General features: G+C 37.7%; 2 protein-coding genes across 2 annotated transcripts; both read right to left on the bottom strand.

Moving 5' to 3' along the window:
* Window positions 1-1,571: 1,571 nt before the first annotated feature.
* Window positions 1,572-5,181, bottom strand: LOC124644249 (protein TEX261). The gene is made up of 5 exons (XM_047183501.1): window positions 5,027-5,181; window positions 3,612-3,691; window positions 2,922-3,143; window positions 2,341-2,455; window positions 1,572-1,869 (listed from the first exon to the last, which is right to left on the bottom strand). The coding sequence occupies exons 1-5, from the start codon at window positions 5,094-5,096 to the stop codon at window positions 1,751-1,753; spliced, it is 606 nt and encodes a 201-aa protein (XP_047039457.1). The 5' UTR covers window positions 5,097-5,181; the 3' UTR covers window positions 1,572-1,750.
* Window positions 5,182-5,476: 295 nt separating this feature from the next.
* Window positions 5,477-14,720, bottom strand: LOC124644290 (hemolin-like). The gene is made up of 6 exons (XM_047183560.1): window positions 14,668-14,720; window positions 13,428-13,483; window positions 12,488-12,629; window positions 7,963-8,565; window positions 6,341-6,543; window positions 5,477-5,832 (listed from the first exon to the last, which is right to left on the bottom strand). Exons 2-6 carry the CDS (start codon window positions 13,474-13,476, stop codon window positions 5,567-5,569), a joined length of 1,263 nt encoding a protein of 420 aa, XP_047039516.1. The 5' UTR covers window positions 13,477-13,483; window positions 14,668-14,720; the 3' UTR covers window positions 5,477-5,566.
* Window positions 14,721-15,331: the final 611 nt, after the last annotated feature.

The following is a 15,331-nucleotide window of genomic DNA, read 5'->3' as shown; positions in this document are numbered from 1 at the left end:
AAGACATTCCGTAATTTACATCACTCTAGGAGCACACTGCAAACTTTTTGTCGGCCGAAAATTTGTTTGGGCTCATAAATCAGTATGGAAATGAATGGCAGTACGCACATGACAACGACCGGGTGTTTGGCCGGTATCATACTCCAAAAAGATACGAAGAATTCAACGATTTGTCTTTATCTCTTTCAGCGAAGTTTCTGTGACAATTATAATTATCGGCACGAATCTTAAGCTTGATGATACTTACAGTATTACTTTGTGCAGTTTCCGACTTTATTTGAATTTATGATTTTGTTAAAAAAAAAATACATTTTTTTTTCAAACATCGGTTCAACTGTCGACCGACTGTTTAGTCTGCAGTGTTTTTCTTACAATATCATAGAAAAAGGGTTTTAAATCAGGCATAGTCATACTGAGAAACAATTTTGTGTCTTTTTAAGTACCAGAACAAAAATGAGTAAAAAAATTTCGTTGTCAATTATTTTGTGACATAAGGACTCATAAGGAGCTCTTTCGAACAATCATAAGGTTAAGCAACGCCTGGCGCGGTCGGTTTATGGATGGGTGACCATCTTATCATGACGAGTTCCTCCGTGTTTCGGAAGGCACTGTCAATTGATCAAGTCCCGGCTGTCAATTGAACATTTTTGACACTCGTTACGGGTAGGCAGAAGACGTAGCCGTTATGACATATATGGGCACCCATCCAAGGACTGACCGCGTCAACGTTACTTACGATCGATCCATCCGGCTGTTACTTAGGGTGCATGTACACGGTGCAAGTAGCTTGCGCATATTAAGGCACATGCGCAGGTTACATGCATTTTAGAAACGTGCGGTTCCAGCGACTCGCGCATGTACCAAAGCGAAACACCCACCCGCGTGCTCTTGTCACTTGCGCATGTTAACTTACTACAGCTACATGCACCGTGTAGAAGCACCCTTAGTCACAAGCTCTTATTTTTTGGTCAACGATCAAAAAAATATTAAATTTCCGTCTTTTTCAAAAAAATAAAAATTGAAGCTTTAAATAAATTAATACCTATCTACTTATTCAAATCAATAAATTACGTATTCTAACTACAAAGTAACACCTAATGATTTATGGAAAAAAATAGGTATTAAACTATTTTGTATTTAAATAAATAAATTGAGTAGTGGTTTACATTGCAATAGTAAACCATTAGTCGATTTGTAAAAAGGCAGATTTAACAGCCTGGTATAGGTACATACTCGTAGATGACGACCTCGATGGCGCAATGGTCATCATGCCGGACCGCCGAACCTGAGGTCCCGGGTTCGATTCCCGGTTCGGTCGACATTTGTGTGATGAGCATGCTTGTTGGCCGTGGTCTGGGTGTTATGATGTATGTATTTATAAATATGTATATATGTAGCTATATGTAGTTTATGAGTTGTGTTAGCACCCATAACACAAGTTAATTAATAACTTACCATGGGGCTAACCGACCGTGTGTGAAAAGGTGTCCCGACAATATTATTATATTATATGTTTCATCTCACGAAAGCGAGTGTTTCTAAGACTCGGCGAATCGATAAACATCGACTTACGTAAAAAAATCATTTGTAAATACGCACATTAACACATAAGCCAGTAGCACTCGGGGTCAATAGCTATCTATTAACAAAACAACTGAAATCAGCGCAGCAATTTCAGAGATTAAACCACAAACTCACAAACTGGCAAACCTTTTTACAATATAAATAAATTAAGTTTGTTATTTTATGTTCAGAACGCCTTCTTGCTTCGCTGCGGCAGAATGGAATCCTTTGCGTAACTGAAGAAAGATAGCAGACTGTACCTTTTTGATTTTCTAGATAGGTAATCTGTTAAGACGTTGTTGTCACCTGAAATGATATTAACATATATATTTAAGACAATATTTTTAAGATGTCTATAGGTATTTTTAATCCTCGATGCAAAAAAAGAGGTGTTATAAGTTTGATTGCTGTCTGTCTGGATATGAAATCGTAGCTCTTAAACGGATTAACCAGATTGGATCCGGGTTTTTGAAGATGAAAAGTGGTGTTCCGGAAATGTTTCTTGGACATGACTCGTCCAAATCCGCTTAGACGGTTTCAAATTATTAGCATTTTTGCCAACAAAGCGACAGAAATATAAAATTAGTTAAAATAGTTTAAACATTAATTAAAGATAAACCCTCGCAAAAAACATTTAAAAAAGTTAAAATAATACCTTCTTTTAAGCTAGAATATACATTTTACCGTAATCTGTACAGCAGTTTTTTTATCGCAGACAAACAGAAAGACGCGGTGGAGTACTATATTATTATATAATAAGTAGTAAAGTTAACTTACCCAACAACAGTGGTTGTTTTTCCCCAGTAGTGGGCAAAACGTAGTCGTTCGCAGACAGCGACACGAACATTGCGAAAGGCACCACCCATAGGCATAGCGTGAAGTATGCTAATACCTAAAACAGTCAATAATTATGTTAATAAATTATATTTAATTTTGGAGATTTTTTTGTTTGTAAAAGTCGTGGAAGTCCTGTGGATAAAGCCAACCCCTCAAATATGGGTTCAATTCTAGGTCAGGTAAGTACCAATGCAACTTTTCTAAGTTTGTATGTACTTTCTAAGTATATCTAAGACTGATTGTGTTTCAGAAAGCACTATAAACAGAATAAACTGTAGGTCCCGACTGTCATTTGACCATATTTGGCAGTCGTTATGGGTAGTCAGAAGCCAGTAAGTCTGACACCAGTCTAACCAAGGGGTATCGGGTTGCCCGGGTAACTGGGTTGAGGAGGTCAGATAGGGCAGTCGCTCCTTGTAAAACACTGGTACTCAGCTACATCCGGTTAGACTGGAAGGCTGATGATTATCAGTCTATCTTCATTGCAATGCTTTATTTTAGTGAAAAAAAATATGGCATACCTCAGAAAAACTATAATACACAGCCCCAAAGAACTTGAAAGCCAAATAATGATGTAATATGAGAGTCAGCACCGATGTTATGAACGTCACACTGGATATTCTGACTACCGGGAAGTCTCTTAGTAGCAGACCGTGGAGTAGTTGCTGTAGAAGCCCTAGCGCGTTCAGATGGAGGGGAATGTCTTCGAAGAGTTGCAGGCCTATGTGGAAACCTGCTGTGGCCTGAAAACGAGGATTTATATAATATTAAAGGTTGGTATGGGTTAATGATAAATAATAAATAAAAAAAAAAAAAAAAAAAAAAAAAAAAAAAAAAATGGGTTAATGATGCTGTAAATAGCAATTGTAAAAGATGATTTAGTGTTTCAAAAATGTTGCTACTTTCAGGTTTTTGACCATAATAACATTACCTAGTTTGTTTTGAAAAGTAGTTTAATCTAACAGGCTAGATTTTTAATTGGATATTTAAGATATTCAAAACTTTCAGCATAATTATATTATAGCTGCTTCAAGTATTCAATATTGGAATTAGTTTCCACTGTTTGCATCGATGCATTGACAATAGACATGCATACAAGACACACAAAATACTTTTTATAGGACTTCATGAATAGACTATTTGATACAAAAGTAACAAAACTCTTTGAGTTTTATAACATTACTATAAATGTATTTATTTAATATACTTACAACAACTGTCCACGTGATTATATATTTGGCCATAACTGTGTATTCTTCTACTAATTCTGCTAGGTAGTAAAGTCCAGCCGCTGAAAACAAAAGTTTATATAGTTTTTAAACCATTTTGGTAATTGATGAAATGAGGTATAGTTAGTTAAACTCCTTTGAACATTGTTATAAACAGATTCATATATTCTACTGTAATTTTCTAAATGCAGAATATGCCAAATAACCAAGGGTAAAAGCTAGTATATATTTGTACTAAATCTACTAATACTAGCGGCCTTGTATGTGCTTAGCAAAATATAAACGAAGAACCGCTTGACCAATTTTGTGCAAACTTCACATAAACCATCTACTAAATAGTCCGAACAAAGCGTAAACACGTGGTTTGGATAGGTGAGGATAATGAAAAGTGACAAAATTGATTACATTACAAAATCAAGAGTCAAAATAATTTTTTGTTTCTATGTACCCCAAAATCCTCCAAAACTACTGCACAAGATTTAGATAAAATATTTTACAAATAGCAAACTACAATATTCTGAAGTAACAAAGGCTATATTTTATCCGGGTGTGGGAAAAAAGTCGCCAGGGATGTGGGTAACACCGCGGGGAAACCACTAGGACACTATAGTTTATATTTTTTTATCTAACTTGATTGAATAAATGGTTTTGTAATATTATTCCTTCCTTTCTGAAGCCCTAAATAATAAATAAATAATGTCGGGACACTTTTTCACACACGGTCGGTTAGCCCCATGGTAAGTTATTAATTAACTTGTGTTATGGGTGCTAACACAACTGATAAACTACATATAGCTACATATATACATATTATAACACCCAGACCACGGCCAACAAGCATGCTCATCACACAAATGTCGACCGAACCGGGAATCGAACCCGGGACCTCAGGTTCGGCAGTCCGGCATGGTGACCATTGCGCCATCGAGGTCGTCACATAATTAGGAAGTTTTTAATTACCTATTATTACATGCCTAATAGAGTTTTGTTATGCCAACTTTTTTGCTGGATCCAAGCCAGATTTTTGTCTCCAACAGAAAAGTACCAAATAATAGATTATTGGCGATTCCCGCTTTATTTGTATGCATAGTGATAAGTTTTAAGTACTTTACTTAAATGTTCGACGTAATTAACATTCAGAATTGATTAAAAACATGACGAGGCGTCTTTTTCGTACATAATTCCGGGTTTTGAATGAGGTAAAGAAAAAACCATGTTTCGTATTTTATTCCTAAATTACGACTATAATCGATTGTGAATTGGACTTTGTTACATATTGACTACAGGAAAAACATGCTAATATAAGGCTAAGCCTGGATTTTATCACATAAACTGTATGTTTTTACAAAAAAACTATTCTGTCTGTGTTTTAGGTAAAAAAAGTCTGTTTCACTTACCTATCGCCAATGTGACGAATACAGCTTGGACAGCTAATGATAAAATACTTAATAAGTAAAGGAATAACATGTTTAATTATTTTATTTTGCCTTTGTTTTGAATTTTCTGAACACAATTTTAGGTTATACGCGTTGTCATCACAATGTCAATGTCAAATGTCCTGTTCAAAGAAGTGTTGCCGTTGTAGGAAAATTTTGGGGTTTCAAGCGTTTGGTTCTTATCTTACCTTGAATGGGGTTTTATACACCTTTATGCTTTATCTTACTGTGGCAGAACGAAATAAGTATCCAATTTGATGCCTTTAGTGTAATTCATGAATTAAAATGATTTATACAAAACCTAAATAGGAAGGCCTACACGTTTTCAATAGGCTGACTGATAAGATGATGATGATTAGCAGGAAGGACTCTTCATGTGTAAATCTTACGTAAAACGAAAAGAAACCCAACTTTATTTGCAAATCATTTGTTTTTAATGCAACAATAGAAATACAATCACATGAATAAACTTAAAACTAACTAAAGTAACATTTTTTCAGTCTAAGCGACATGGACTAGGGTTTCAGCATACAAATCACCATGTTCATTTTCAGCTTTGCATCCATAGTAACCAGTGTCACCCTTCTTGGCGTTTTTAATGGTCAAAACGCCATCTTTGTAAGTGGCTCTGTCGCCCAGAGGCTTAGCGTTGTATGTAAAAGATACTTTGGGTTCTGGCAAGCCGGTCACTTGGCAAGGTATAGCCACATCTTGGCCTTCTTTCACGGTGACCACTTTTTCAGCTTTCTTTGAGAGTTTTGGTGCACCTGTAAAGAAGGAAATCAATAAGTAATTAAAAAGATGAAGACTTAATTCGTAAGAATAGACGAATAAGTAGGTTTGTTATATTTTGTTACAAATTAATTGAGTAAACGATAACGAATCTGTCTTAACCACGAACGCAAAAAGAGAGGTGTTATAAAATTTATGGCAAAGCTTTAACTGACGAACCGATTTGAAAGCAGTTTTATTTTAATGGAAGCTGGTGTCTAAGCGGAGGTTCTCAGACAATACTACTAGACTTTATTTTGTATAGACTTTATTTTGTATATATGTTAGTTTTTAGGGTATTTATCTATGGGCCATTGATGACTGAAAATAAAGCTTTAAATAAATAAATATTCATTAAAGTCCGCTCAGCTGTTTTAAAGATCTTACCTATTTTGTTAACAGAACCGTAGAACCTACTTATTTTTTATTTAGTTATAATTATTCAATAGATACAGTATCATTTTGTGAGTTTATCAAAATTACTCCATTTACCCAGATACTTACTGACTACAGTCAACCTCATTTTATGAGTCTGTTTCTTGCCGACGCCATTGTCCACGATGCAGGCGTATTCACCAGCGTCTTCGAGAAGGGTCTCCTTGATGAGCAGCCTCTTGCCACTGGTCCTGTTGTATGCTGTGACTCGGTCTCCAGGCTTGCCGTCCGCATCCTTGCCATCTTTGTACCAGCTTGGGAAGCCGAGGGGACTGTGGGAGGAGGTTTAAGATGTCACAATGTGGATGGTTAAATTGTAGTCAGAAGCAAGTAAGTCTGAAAACCGATTTTTACCAATTACCAAGATTACCAATATCCTAGTTGGGAACTGTACCTAGAATACCATAGTTGGGAGATGAATGTGGGTGGTAAACTTAAGAGATGCGTGAAAGAGCTGCGGGATTGTTAAAAAGTTACCGCGGCCCTGGTACATAAAGAGCTAAAGAAGGAACATGATGGGTTTATGACAGTAAAAATCTGACACTAGCCTTTTCCTAACTATGTTGTTGTTGGGTCGGCTTCCAGACTACCTGGATATAGCTGAGTACCAGTGCTTTATAATACAAAGATTGACTGCCTATCTGACCTCTTTATTACATCATTATGGACAATATATATCTATCAAATTAAAAGTCTTTCATTATTTGACAGCATTCAAAATTGACAGCTACCAAATATTTACGCGTAAAATCAAAACTATTTGTAATAATATTATCTAAATGAATAACCGCCCATTAAAAGTACATAAAATAATTTATAACACAACTTGAACAACTTATCTACGTACCTACTTTAGAAGGCATAAAATTGTCGTTAAACTTCAGTGTACCTAGTTTAATTTTACTACCTACCGTTAAACTATTCGTAAACACCTAAAATATTTTTAGTTTTGCAAGAAGTAAACATCCAAAATGTACTGGATATTAGTTTTGGATAGCGTGTGTAACGGTGTTGCCAAATGCGAGGCTAATTTTACCAATGTGACCAGTCTTAAAAACTCAGTTGGACAAAATCAAGAAGAAAGAATTGACGAACTCCTTGATGAACAGATAAACGAGACTTTGGATTATTCTGAAGATTCGCATTATTCACTGAAAATTAAATTAATTTCACTTATTCTACAGTTTGCCACGAAGTTAACTTTTGTAGTTTTATTGATTGTTATTTTAAATATTATTATAGAACTACTCCATGGCGAAGATGATGATTAAGTTTTTTTTTTACTCTTAGATAGCACTTGTCTTTTAGTCTACTAAAGTCCGTGCCCATAGGCTCGTGCAGGGGCTGTGGGATTGTTCGAAAGAGTTACCGCGGCCCTTGTATACAAAGGGCTTAAGAAGGGAATTTAGTCGGTAAGAGTCTGACCTCCCTCACGCTGCTAACTCACAGCGGGTAGTGTTATTTGAGGATGCGTCTACATGGTGCATGTAGCTGGATCAAGTTAACATGCGCAAGTGACAAGTGACAAGAGCACGCGGGTGGGTATTTTGCTTTGGTACATGCGCGAGTCGCTGGAACCGCACGTTTTTAAAATGCATGTAACCTGTGCATGCACCTACTTGCGCAAGCTACTTGCACCGTGTAGATAAACCCTGTAGTTGATTAGTAGAAAATATGCAATGAATACTCACGTCCCACCATAGATGCAGTAGATCATGGTAACATCACCAGCTTTGGCCATCATATCGTTGCTCACATACTGAGGCACTAACTCCCCATTCTGCGGAGTCTTATCCTGCACCATACTCTTCAGGAAATGCTCGGCCAACACCACATCTTCACCAGAAGCAGGGGTTTGGGCAAAACACACATATTTGAAGCTGGGACTGACGTCAGACTCGGTAATGTTAGAAAACCAGAGGGTACCATCGGGAGACAGCGTGATTCTACGGCTTAAGAACTCCTCAACGATAGATGGATCAGATTTGAGTTGCGTCTTCCAAACTATCTTTGGTTTGGGATAGGATTCTGGGATGGGGCACTCTAGCTTGTAAGGTTTCCCTTCAGTGGGAGTATGCTCTTTTGTTTCCACTTTTGGGGCGTTGATGAAAGCCTTTTTCAAGCTGATGATACGAGTGCTGGCCGTGCCTGATGGGGTTTCTACGAAGCACTGGTATTTGCCCTCGTCTAAGGGTTGAGGGTTGAAGAACATGATACTGCCTTCTCCGGGACGTTGGGCGATGTGACCAGCTTTCTCCCAGTCGAAGGGTTGTCCGTTTTTGTGCCATGAGTACCTGGAAAAAAAGTGTTATGTAGAAAAACAGCAGGGGAAGAGGAGTAAATGCACGTGAACATTGTGTTTGTGTGCGGGCGATCGGGAGCACTCAGCTCAGAGGATGTGCACGTGTTTTTTATTTACACAGAAGTATAGCCCACCCGCTTTTGTGATGGGTTCAAATCTATTCAAAGTTAGGTAAATCAGGCTATGCAATATTATAGTATAAGTTAAAAATAATCAGTATTCACGACAAGATGATTGAATAACGAACTCCTGGCTGGAAGCCTTAAATTCTAGGCATCCACATGGAATTGACCGGTTGAGCAGTTAAAAGCCTCCTAGGCTGAACAGAGAGATGCCAAAAAATGGCATAGCGAAATTCTATTGACTTCTTCAATCGATCATCGGGCTTAACCTGTAGGAAAGAACTAGGCAAAAACAAAACAATAACTACCTATGCTATTGTTTCCCCAGTCATATGTCTCAGGTTATTTACCAAACGTAAGGAATATGAATCATTTTGAGGAAACTACATAAAATTTCCTTGTCGAACAAAGAGATGACAAACCTATGTATGTGTTTTGAGGAGTTACCTAGTAGGCGTAACGTATTACTTTATTGAGGAAAAATTGTAAATTACTTTATTAAAGTAGGAGGTAAGTAATAGAAATTAATAATTTCAACTGCACTATGTACTTTACATTTTCCTTGTAATATTAGAAATGTGTATTTTTTAATGATTAATGGACGTTGGTTTCTCTTTCAAGCAAAAAGTGATGGTAGATCTCTCTGGTACATACAGGGCTTTTTTAACGATGGCAAAAATCAAATTACTAAGTAGGTATATCTACACCTGCCTGATACATTTACCTAACTGTATCTAGACAATAATCAATTGCAATGGTATTACTTAACTGTACATAGAAGGCAATGACCTAAGTTTTTAGCAAACATGTTTTTGCACTAAGGCATCGTTCAGACCAAACGTATTGTCGGCCGCTGACTGTGAGCGCGCGTTACGCAGTTTATTGCTTTTCCATATATATTGAAATTGTCGTTCACACCGAACCGACTATACGCTGTTACGTCGTCTGTTGTGGCTGACTCTCAGTGGCCGATTATTTTACTACGCGACTATGCACGGTGGACGCGGATTGGCTACGCGGACGCAGTTGCCGAATAGCGCCGCTCCGCCGCGTACGCACCGCCGTGCCTCGGTTCAGCACGTCGATAATTATAATTAGTGTCCCTTTTATATAAACTTAAACGTATTAAAGATAGTAACTTATCGAATGTTTTACTGTCATACGAAAATATTTCTTGAACTTATTTGGATAAAGTCTATATTCGAAATATAAAGTATGAAATTGACCAAGAAAACATCTCTTCAAAGGACAATGCTATTCTTTGTATGGAAGTTGGGATCAAGTGTTGCCCACAGTAACTGCATAGTGTATTATGTTCCATAGGCTTATATTAGGTCCCAGACCAAAGCATTTCGAAATCTATCCCGGGAGTCCTGAGAAAAACTGGTTTGACTCTTATTCAATATTACATAAAAATAAGCTTACGAACTCTTAACTATTCCACTTTTATTACCTTAATTGAAATGAATTATATTCATTGACAAATACGAGGTATTGTACACGACAACTTTTTTTTAGCCGACTTCCAAAAATGGAGGAGGCTCTTAATTCATTTGTATTCTTTTTACGTTTGTACGTGCATAACTCCGTCGTTTACCAATCGATTTCAACAATTATTTTATTGTTTGAAAGGGCTTACTTCCTCAATGGTTCATTTGTCATCCGGCCCAGGGTCTGGTGATGGAATCTCTAAAATAATCGGGAGCGACTCTCGAAAAATTGTAGACACATATCGAGTAAAACCTTGTCATTCGGGTATAGATATGTGTCAGACACCACAAAACTGTAAAGGTTAAGATCTGACCTGACAATGGAGACGACAGAGAGATGAGGGAACTCCTCAACGGTGTCTACTAACTACCTCATGTTCGAGCTTATTTTATTCGTCTTGATAAGATTTTTCTAGAAGATAGCTTATTGCGCAGGCGCCTTGTAGATTTAAACCGTAAATTCAAAAATATTGCGGTAATTGCCTTTTTTTCAGAAAATCATTGTCAGTTCTTATTAGAATCCAACGCTTTTAGAATTTATTTGAAAATCACAGTAAAAAAAAACCCATTCCAACATTTTCCAGTACTGGATCCTGACAGCGAGATCCTGAGCATTGAGATTGACAATATGCATATGAGTAAGACTTATTTGGCAGAAAAGTCTTATCAGATTAATTTCTCGGGACCCCTGGGACCGATTTCAAAAATATTTTGATTTCATGTTTAGAGTGAAGTAAAGAATCTATTTTAATCACTCCCACTACTGGGCAAATGGCACAGGCTTTGTGAAGCGACTGTTCATGTGGCATATAAGAACCGGTTTTTCACCCGGACCCCAGGGACCGATTTCAAAAATATTTTAATTTCATGTTAAAAGTGAAGTAAAGAATTTACTTTAACCACTCCCACTACTGGGCAAATGCCAAAGACTTTGTTAAGTGACTATCTAAGGAGAACATTTGAACCGGTTTTTCTCGGGACCCCTGGGACCGATTTCAAAAATATTTTAATTTCGTGTTAAGAGTGAAGTAAAGAACCTATTCCAATCACTCCTACTACTGGGCAAATGGCTCAGGCCTTGTAAAGTGACTCTTCATGGAGAATATTTGAACCGGTTTTCCTCGGGACCCCAGGGAGCGATTTAAAAAATATTTGCATTACGTGTTCAGAGTGCACTAAGGAACCCCCTGGAACTACTCCCACTGCTGGGCAAACTATGAGCCCAGACCCTGGCATTGTCCTTTAAGGGATGTACCCACAATCTCTTCTTTTTATTATTTTCGTCTTCCTCTAGACCTTCGCAAATGGCAACTATCTGAATGCGCATCATTTAATTGAAATATCAGTAAAACGTCTGATTTGAAAAAAATAAATTACGCTAGTTTTATCGTTTATAAAATACTACGAGCAACTTCAAATACTGAGCCCTTTTATGTGTAGAATAGTCAGCCGCTCAGCGTACGCATCTAGTGTGAACCTACAAGAGCCTATTCTTTTGTTCACACATGTAGCGCATCGTACGCTATAGCCTATTGTCGGCTTGGTGAGTACGCGTACTGCAGATTGAGTCGACGTTCACACTGGGGCAGACAGTGAGTATACTCACAGTCAGCGGCGGACAATACGTTTGGTGTGAACAATCCCTAAGCCCCGTTTCGTATGCAGTGAATAAAAACCACTGAACGAATTTTCGTGTCGCTTTCACCAACAGAAACTCTAACCCACCTACCAGCAGAACTTCTGAACGAATATAAATATTCGTTCAGAAACCTGCTGGTGAAAGCTGAAACCTGCTGAGCAGCAGGTTAGAATTTTTTTCTTGGATTGTACCGTAGGTTTTACCTGTTTGTATCCAAAAGGTTCGGAAACTACAGAAGTGATTTGAAAAGTTCTTTCACAGTTGGGAAGTTGAGTATGTTTTACAAGTAACTCGAAAGAAATCCATAATTCTATACAACTTAATAAAATAAAGTGGAAACATTTTATTGTTTGTTAGTAAAAACTTCGAAACTTCTGAACCTTTTTGAAATATTCTTTAACTGTCGCACAGCTACACTTTTCCCGACTAACATTGGCTATATTTTTTCCCGGTACTGGTGGTAGTTCCTTCTGGGACGTGGTTGAAACCGCAGGAAAGTTCTAAAATAAAAGTACCTACCTAGGTACGTTCAAATCTTGACAACGGTATGTCAGATAGGTACTTTAATCCTTTAGGATACTTCCCTGGTTAAGTAAGGGTAGGTAACTAGGTATGTTCGAACATCGAAGGTGAACTATTAACTGTAGGTATTTCTCAACTCACTTGACATCCTTCTCGTTCCCCTCAGTGGCGCACTCCAGCAGCGCCGTGGAATAGTTGTCAGCTCTGAACAGCACCTCAGCGGGCTGGTCTTTCAAGACCGGCAGGTTCGGCGCCTCTCTCTTCTCTAGTGGTTGAGCTGTGCCTGGTGAAGTTTGAGATGTAATGGCGTCCACGGCCGTTTTAGGCCACGGCGACTGCTCTCACTTAAGGAGATCAGCCAGCTGCGCAGGACATATTATAGTGCACGAGCATTTGCGCAGACACAAGTGCACTCTCTATTCCTTCACTCTCATAACCCGATGGGACGGCAATCCGACACGACCGGAAAGAGATCAGGCGCAGGACCGACATTTACGTGCTCTCCGATGCACGGGTGAATTCATCAATAACTTCCAGACTAAGGGCTGCTTTGTGAAAGTTTAAGAAAACCCACAAAGCGATTTCGGCCCGACCCGGGAATCGAACCCGAGACCTCGAGCACAGCAGCCGCGCTTGCGACCATTAGACCAACGAGGCAGTTTGAGATGTAAAGGTTGGTTGTGGATGGATCGTTTGGTGGTTTTTGGTGAATATTTAAAATTAGAGGCATGAGACAGTAGACGGAGCTACGTTATCTATACTAATTTGACAAAGATGAAGAGTTTGTTTAAATTAGCTAATTTTAAGAGGTACTGGTCCGTTTTGAAAAATGATTTCAGTGTTAAATAGTTCACTTATCGAGGAAGGCTTTGATGACATTCATAAGTGCTTGTAAAGGCCTAAATGAAATAAATGATTTGACTTTGACTTCGATGAAATTCTTTAAACAGATAGTCTAGTCTGAAAAGGGACACAGGCTTCTTTTACTGGGGGTGAGGCATGTAATTAGTTTCATAGGATCACGGGTTAAACCACTGGCGAAAGCTGTAGATATACGAGGATATTGTCATTTTTTACTTACATAAAACAATGCACGCAGCCAAGATCAAACCCTTCGTGACGGGAGCCATTTTTTTTCTGAAAATACCACAATAAATATTTTTATTATGTTCATATTGGATGTACCTAATTACACCAACAAAATATAAATAAGCAAATAAATAGTCCGTCATATACTTATTGTCTTTTACAATTTGAGCGTGTTATGTAAAAGTTTAAGATATTCGGCGCGAACTGTCCCTACATAGGTATACTATATTTACCTACATGAAAATGAAAATTAATCAGGGCCCCGATTCTCCTAAGTTAATAATGTCAAAATCGAATAGAAATCGAATCGCAATATGATCGCAATAGCAGTTTTAACCATATCGGGCATTCTGCTACTAATAAAAGATCAATAGTATTCGATTGACATTTGATTGGTGTGCGATTGGTCTGCTGTTTTGGTGATTTTGGTCTATACGGTAGTTTGCTCTACAATCATATTGCAATCGTAAATCATTTGCAGACAAAATGATTCATTATTGAATGACAGAAAAGGATAAAAACGTTTATTTCAAAGAAAAAATAGCGGAATGCCACATACGCTTCAATCGTAATCGAGTCGGGATTGGATCTCAGTCGAATCGAGTCGAACGTGAATCGTATGCCGCTTAAGTAAAATTAGGAGAATCGGGGCCCAGGACAACAAAAATACGTACTTATCTACCTACGTGCTAAAGTATATTTTTACGAGTACCGCAGAATATCTAGATATCAGCTATTTTTACGAGTTTGTTTGTCATACACATTTATCTATAATATAAAAATGAATCGCAAAATGTGTTGGTAAGCGCATAACTCAACAACGCCTGGACCAATTTGGCTAATTCTTTTTTTGTTGTGTTTGTTATTGTCAGGAGAAGGTTCTTATGAAAAAAAAATAGGGTAAAGTAGAGAAGTCAGTTGACGGGAGCGAAGCCGCGGGCAAAAGCTAGTTACTAATAAATAAATAACTAATACATCGGTCTGGAAGTCGAATGAATTAAATAATAAAAACTATATTTACAAAGTTAAATAACCTTCTATAACTAAAAGTCTGGAAGTTGATTTAAAGTAATACACAAAAAAAAAATGAATTTAATAATTTTTTGACTCACTTCTAAAAATAATACCTTTAAAGCGGATATTATAAATACACCTATCTTTAAACAAATTTTTTATTTCTTCAATTTATTAGTAAATAAAACTAACAATGACAACAAAAAAAGGTAACCAACCTCTTTCGCAGCGTTGGCGGGAACTGCACTATGACAATTGAAGCCGATGCCACAGCTTATATATCGGACAAAATGATTCAGATTTTTTTACAAAGCAAATGTACTTTCAAAAGGTTCATTTCGATCTTATCAGTTAAAATAACGATTATATTTTTGCCGGTCAATTTGGGATTATTTATGCGTCTCATGATCTCATCTCCCGGGTCTTTTCCCAACTATGTATATTGGGGTCGGGTTCCAGTCTAACTGGATGCAGCTGAGTACCAGTATTTTACATAGAGCGACTGCCTATCTGACTTCCACAACCCTGTTACCCGGGCAACCCTTGGCAAAACCCTTGGTAAGACTTACTGGCTTCTGACTACCCGTAAAGACTGCCAAAGATGTTCAAATGACAGTTGGGACATACAGTTTATCGTGCCCTCCGAAACACGGTGTTTGCGGAGTCTTTGCGATGAAAAAAACCGGCCAAGTGCAAGTCGGACTCACGCACGCAGAGTTCCGTACCATTATTTAAAATCACATTTGTTGTATGCCCCTCCCCTCCCTCAAATATTTATTTTATTCCAGTTTTCAGTACCCATTTGTTGTTATAGCGGCAACAGAAATACATCATCTGTGAAAATTTCAACTCTCTAACTGTCGCGGTTCATGAGATACAGCC

The sequence above is a fragment of the Helicoverpa zea genome, chromosome 29 (assembly GCF_022581195.2).
Source record: "Helicoverpa zea isolate HzStark_Cry1AcR chromosome 29, ilHelZeax1.1, whole genome shotgun sequence".
NCBI lineage: Eukaryota > Metazoa > Arthropoda > Insecta > Lepidoptera > Noctuidae > Helicoverpa > Helicoverpa zea.
This window is presented reverse-complemented; position numbering and strand designations above follow the sequence as displayed.

Excerpts from the sequence above, each read along its gene's own strand:
- LOC124644249 (XM_047183501.1), bottom strand. The coding sequence starts at position 5,096 with ATGTTATTCCTTTACTTATTAAGTATTTTATCATTAGCTGTCCAAGCT. Across the intron at positions 3,144-3,611 it reads TAATCACGTGGACAGTTGTT|GCCACAGCAGGTTTCCACAT; the intron begins GTAAGTATATTA and ends CCTCGTTTTCAG. Across the intron at positions 2,456-2,921 it reads TGTATTATAGTTTTTCTGAG|GTATTAGCATACTTCACGCT; the intron begins GTATGCCATATT and ends TGACTGTTTTAG.
- LOC124644290 (XM_047183560.1), bottom strand. The coding sequence starts at position 13,476 with ATGGCTCCCGTCACGAAGGGTTTGATCTTGGCTGCGTGCATTGTTTTA. Across the intron at positions 12,630-13,427 it reads GGCTGCGTGCATTGTTTTAT|GCACAGCTCAACCACTAGAG; the intron begins GTAAGTAAAAAA and ends AAACTTCACCAG. Across the intron at positions 5,833-6,340 it reads AATGAGGTTGACTGTAGTCA|GTGCACCAAAACTCTCAAAG; the intron begins GTAAGTATCTGG and ends CCTTCTTTACAG.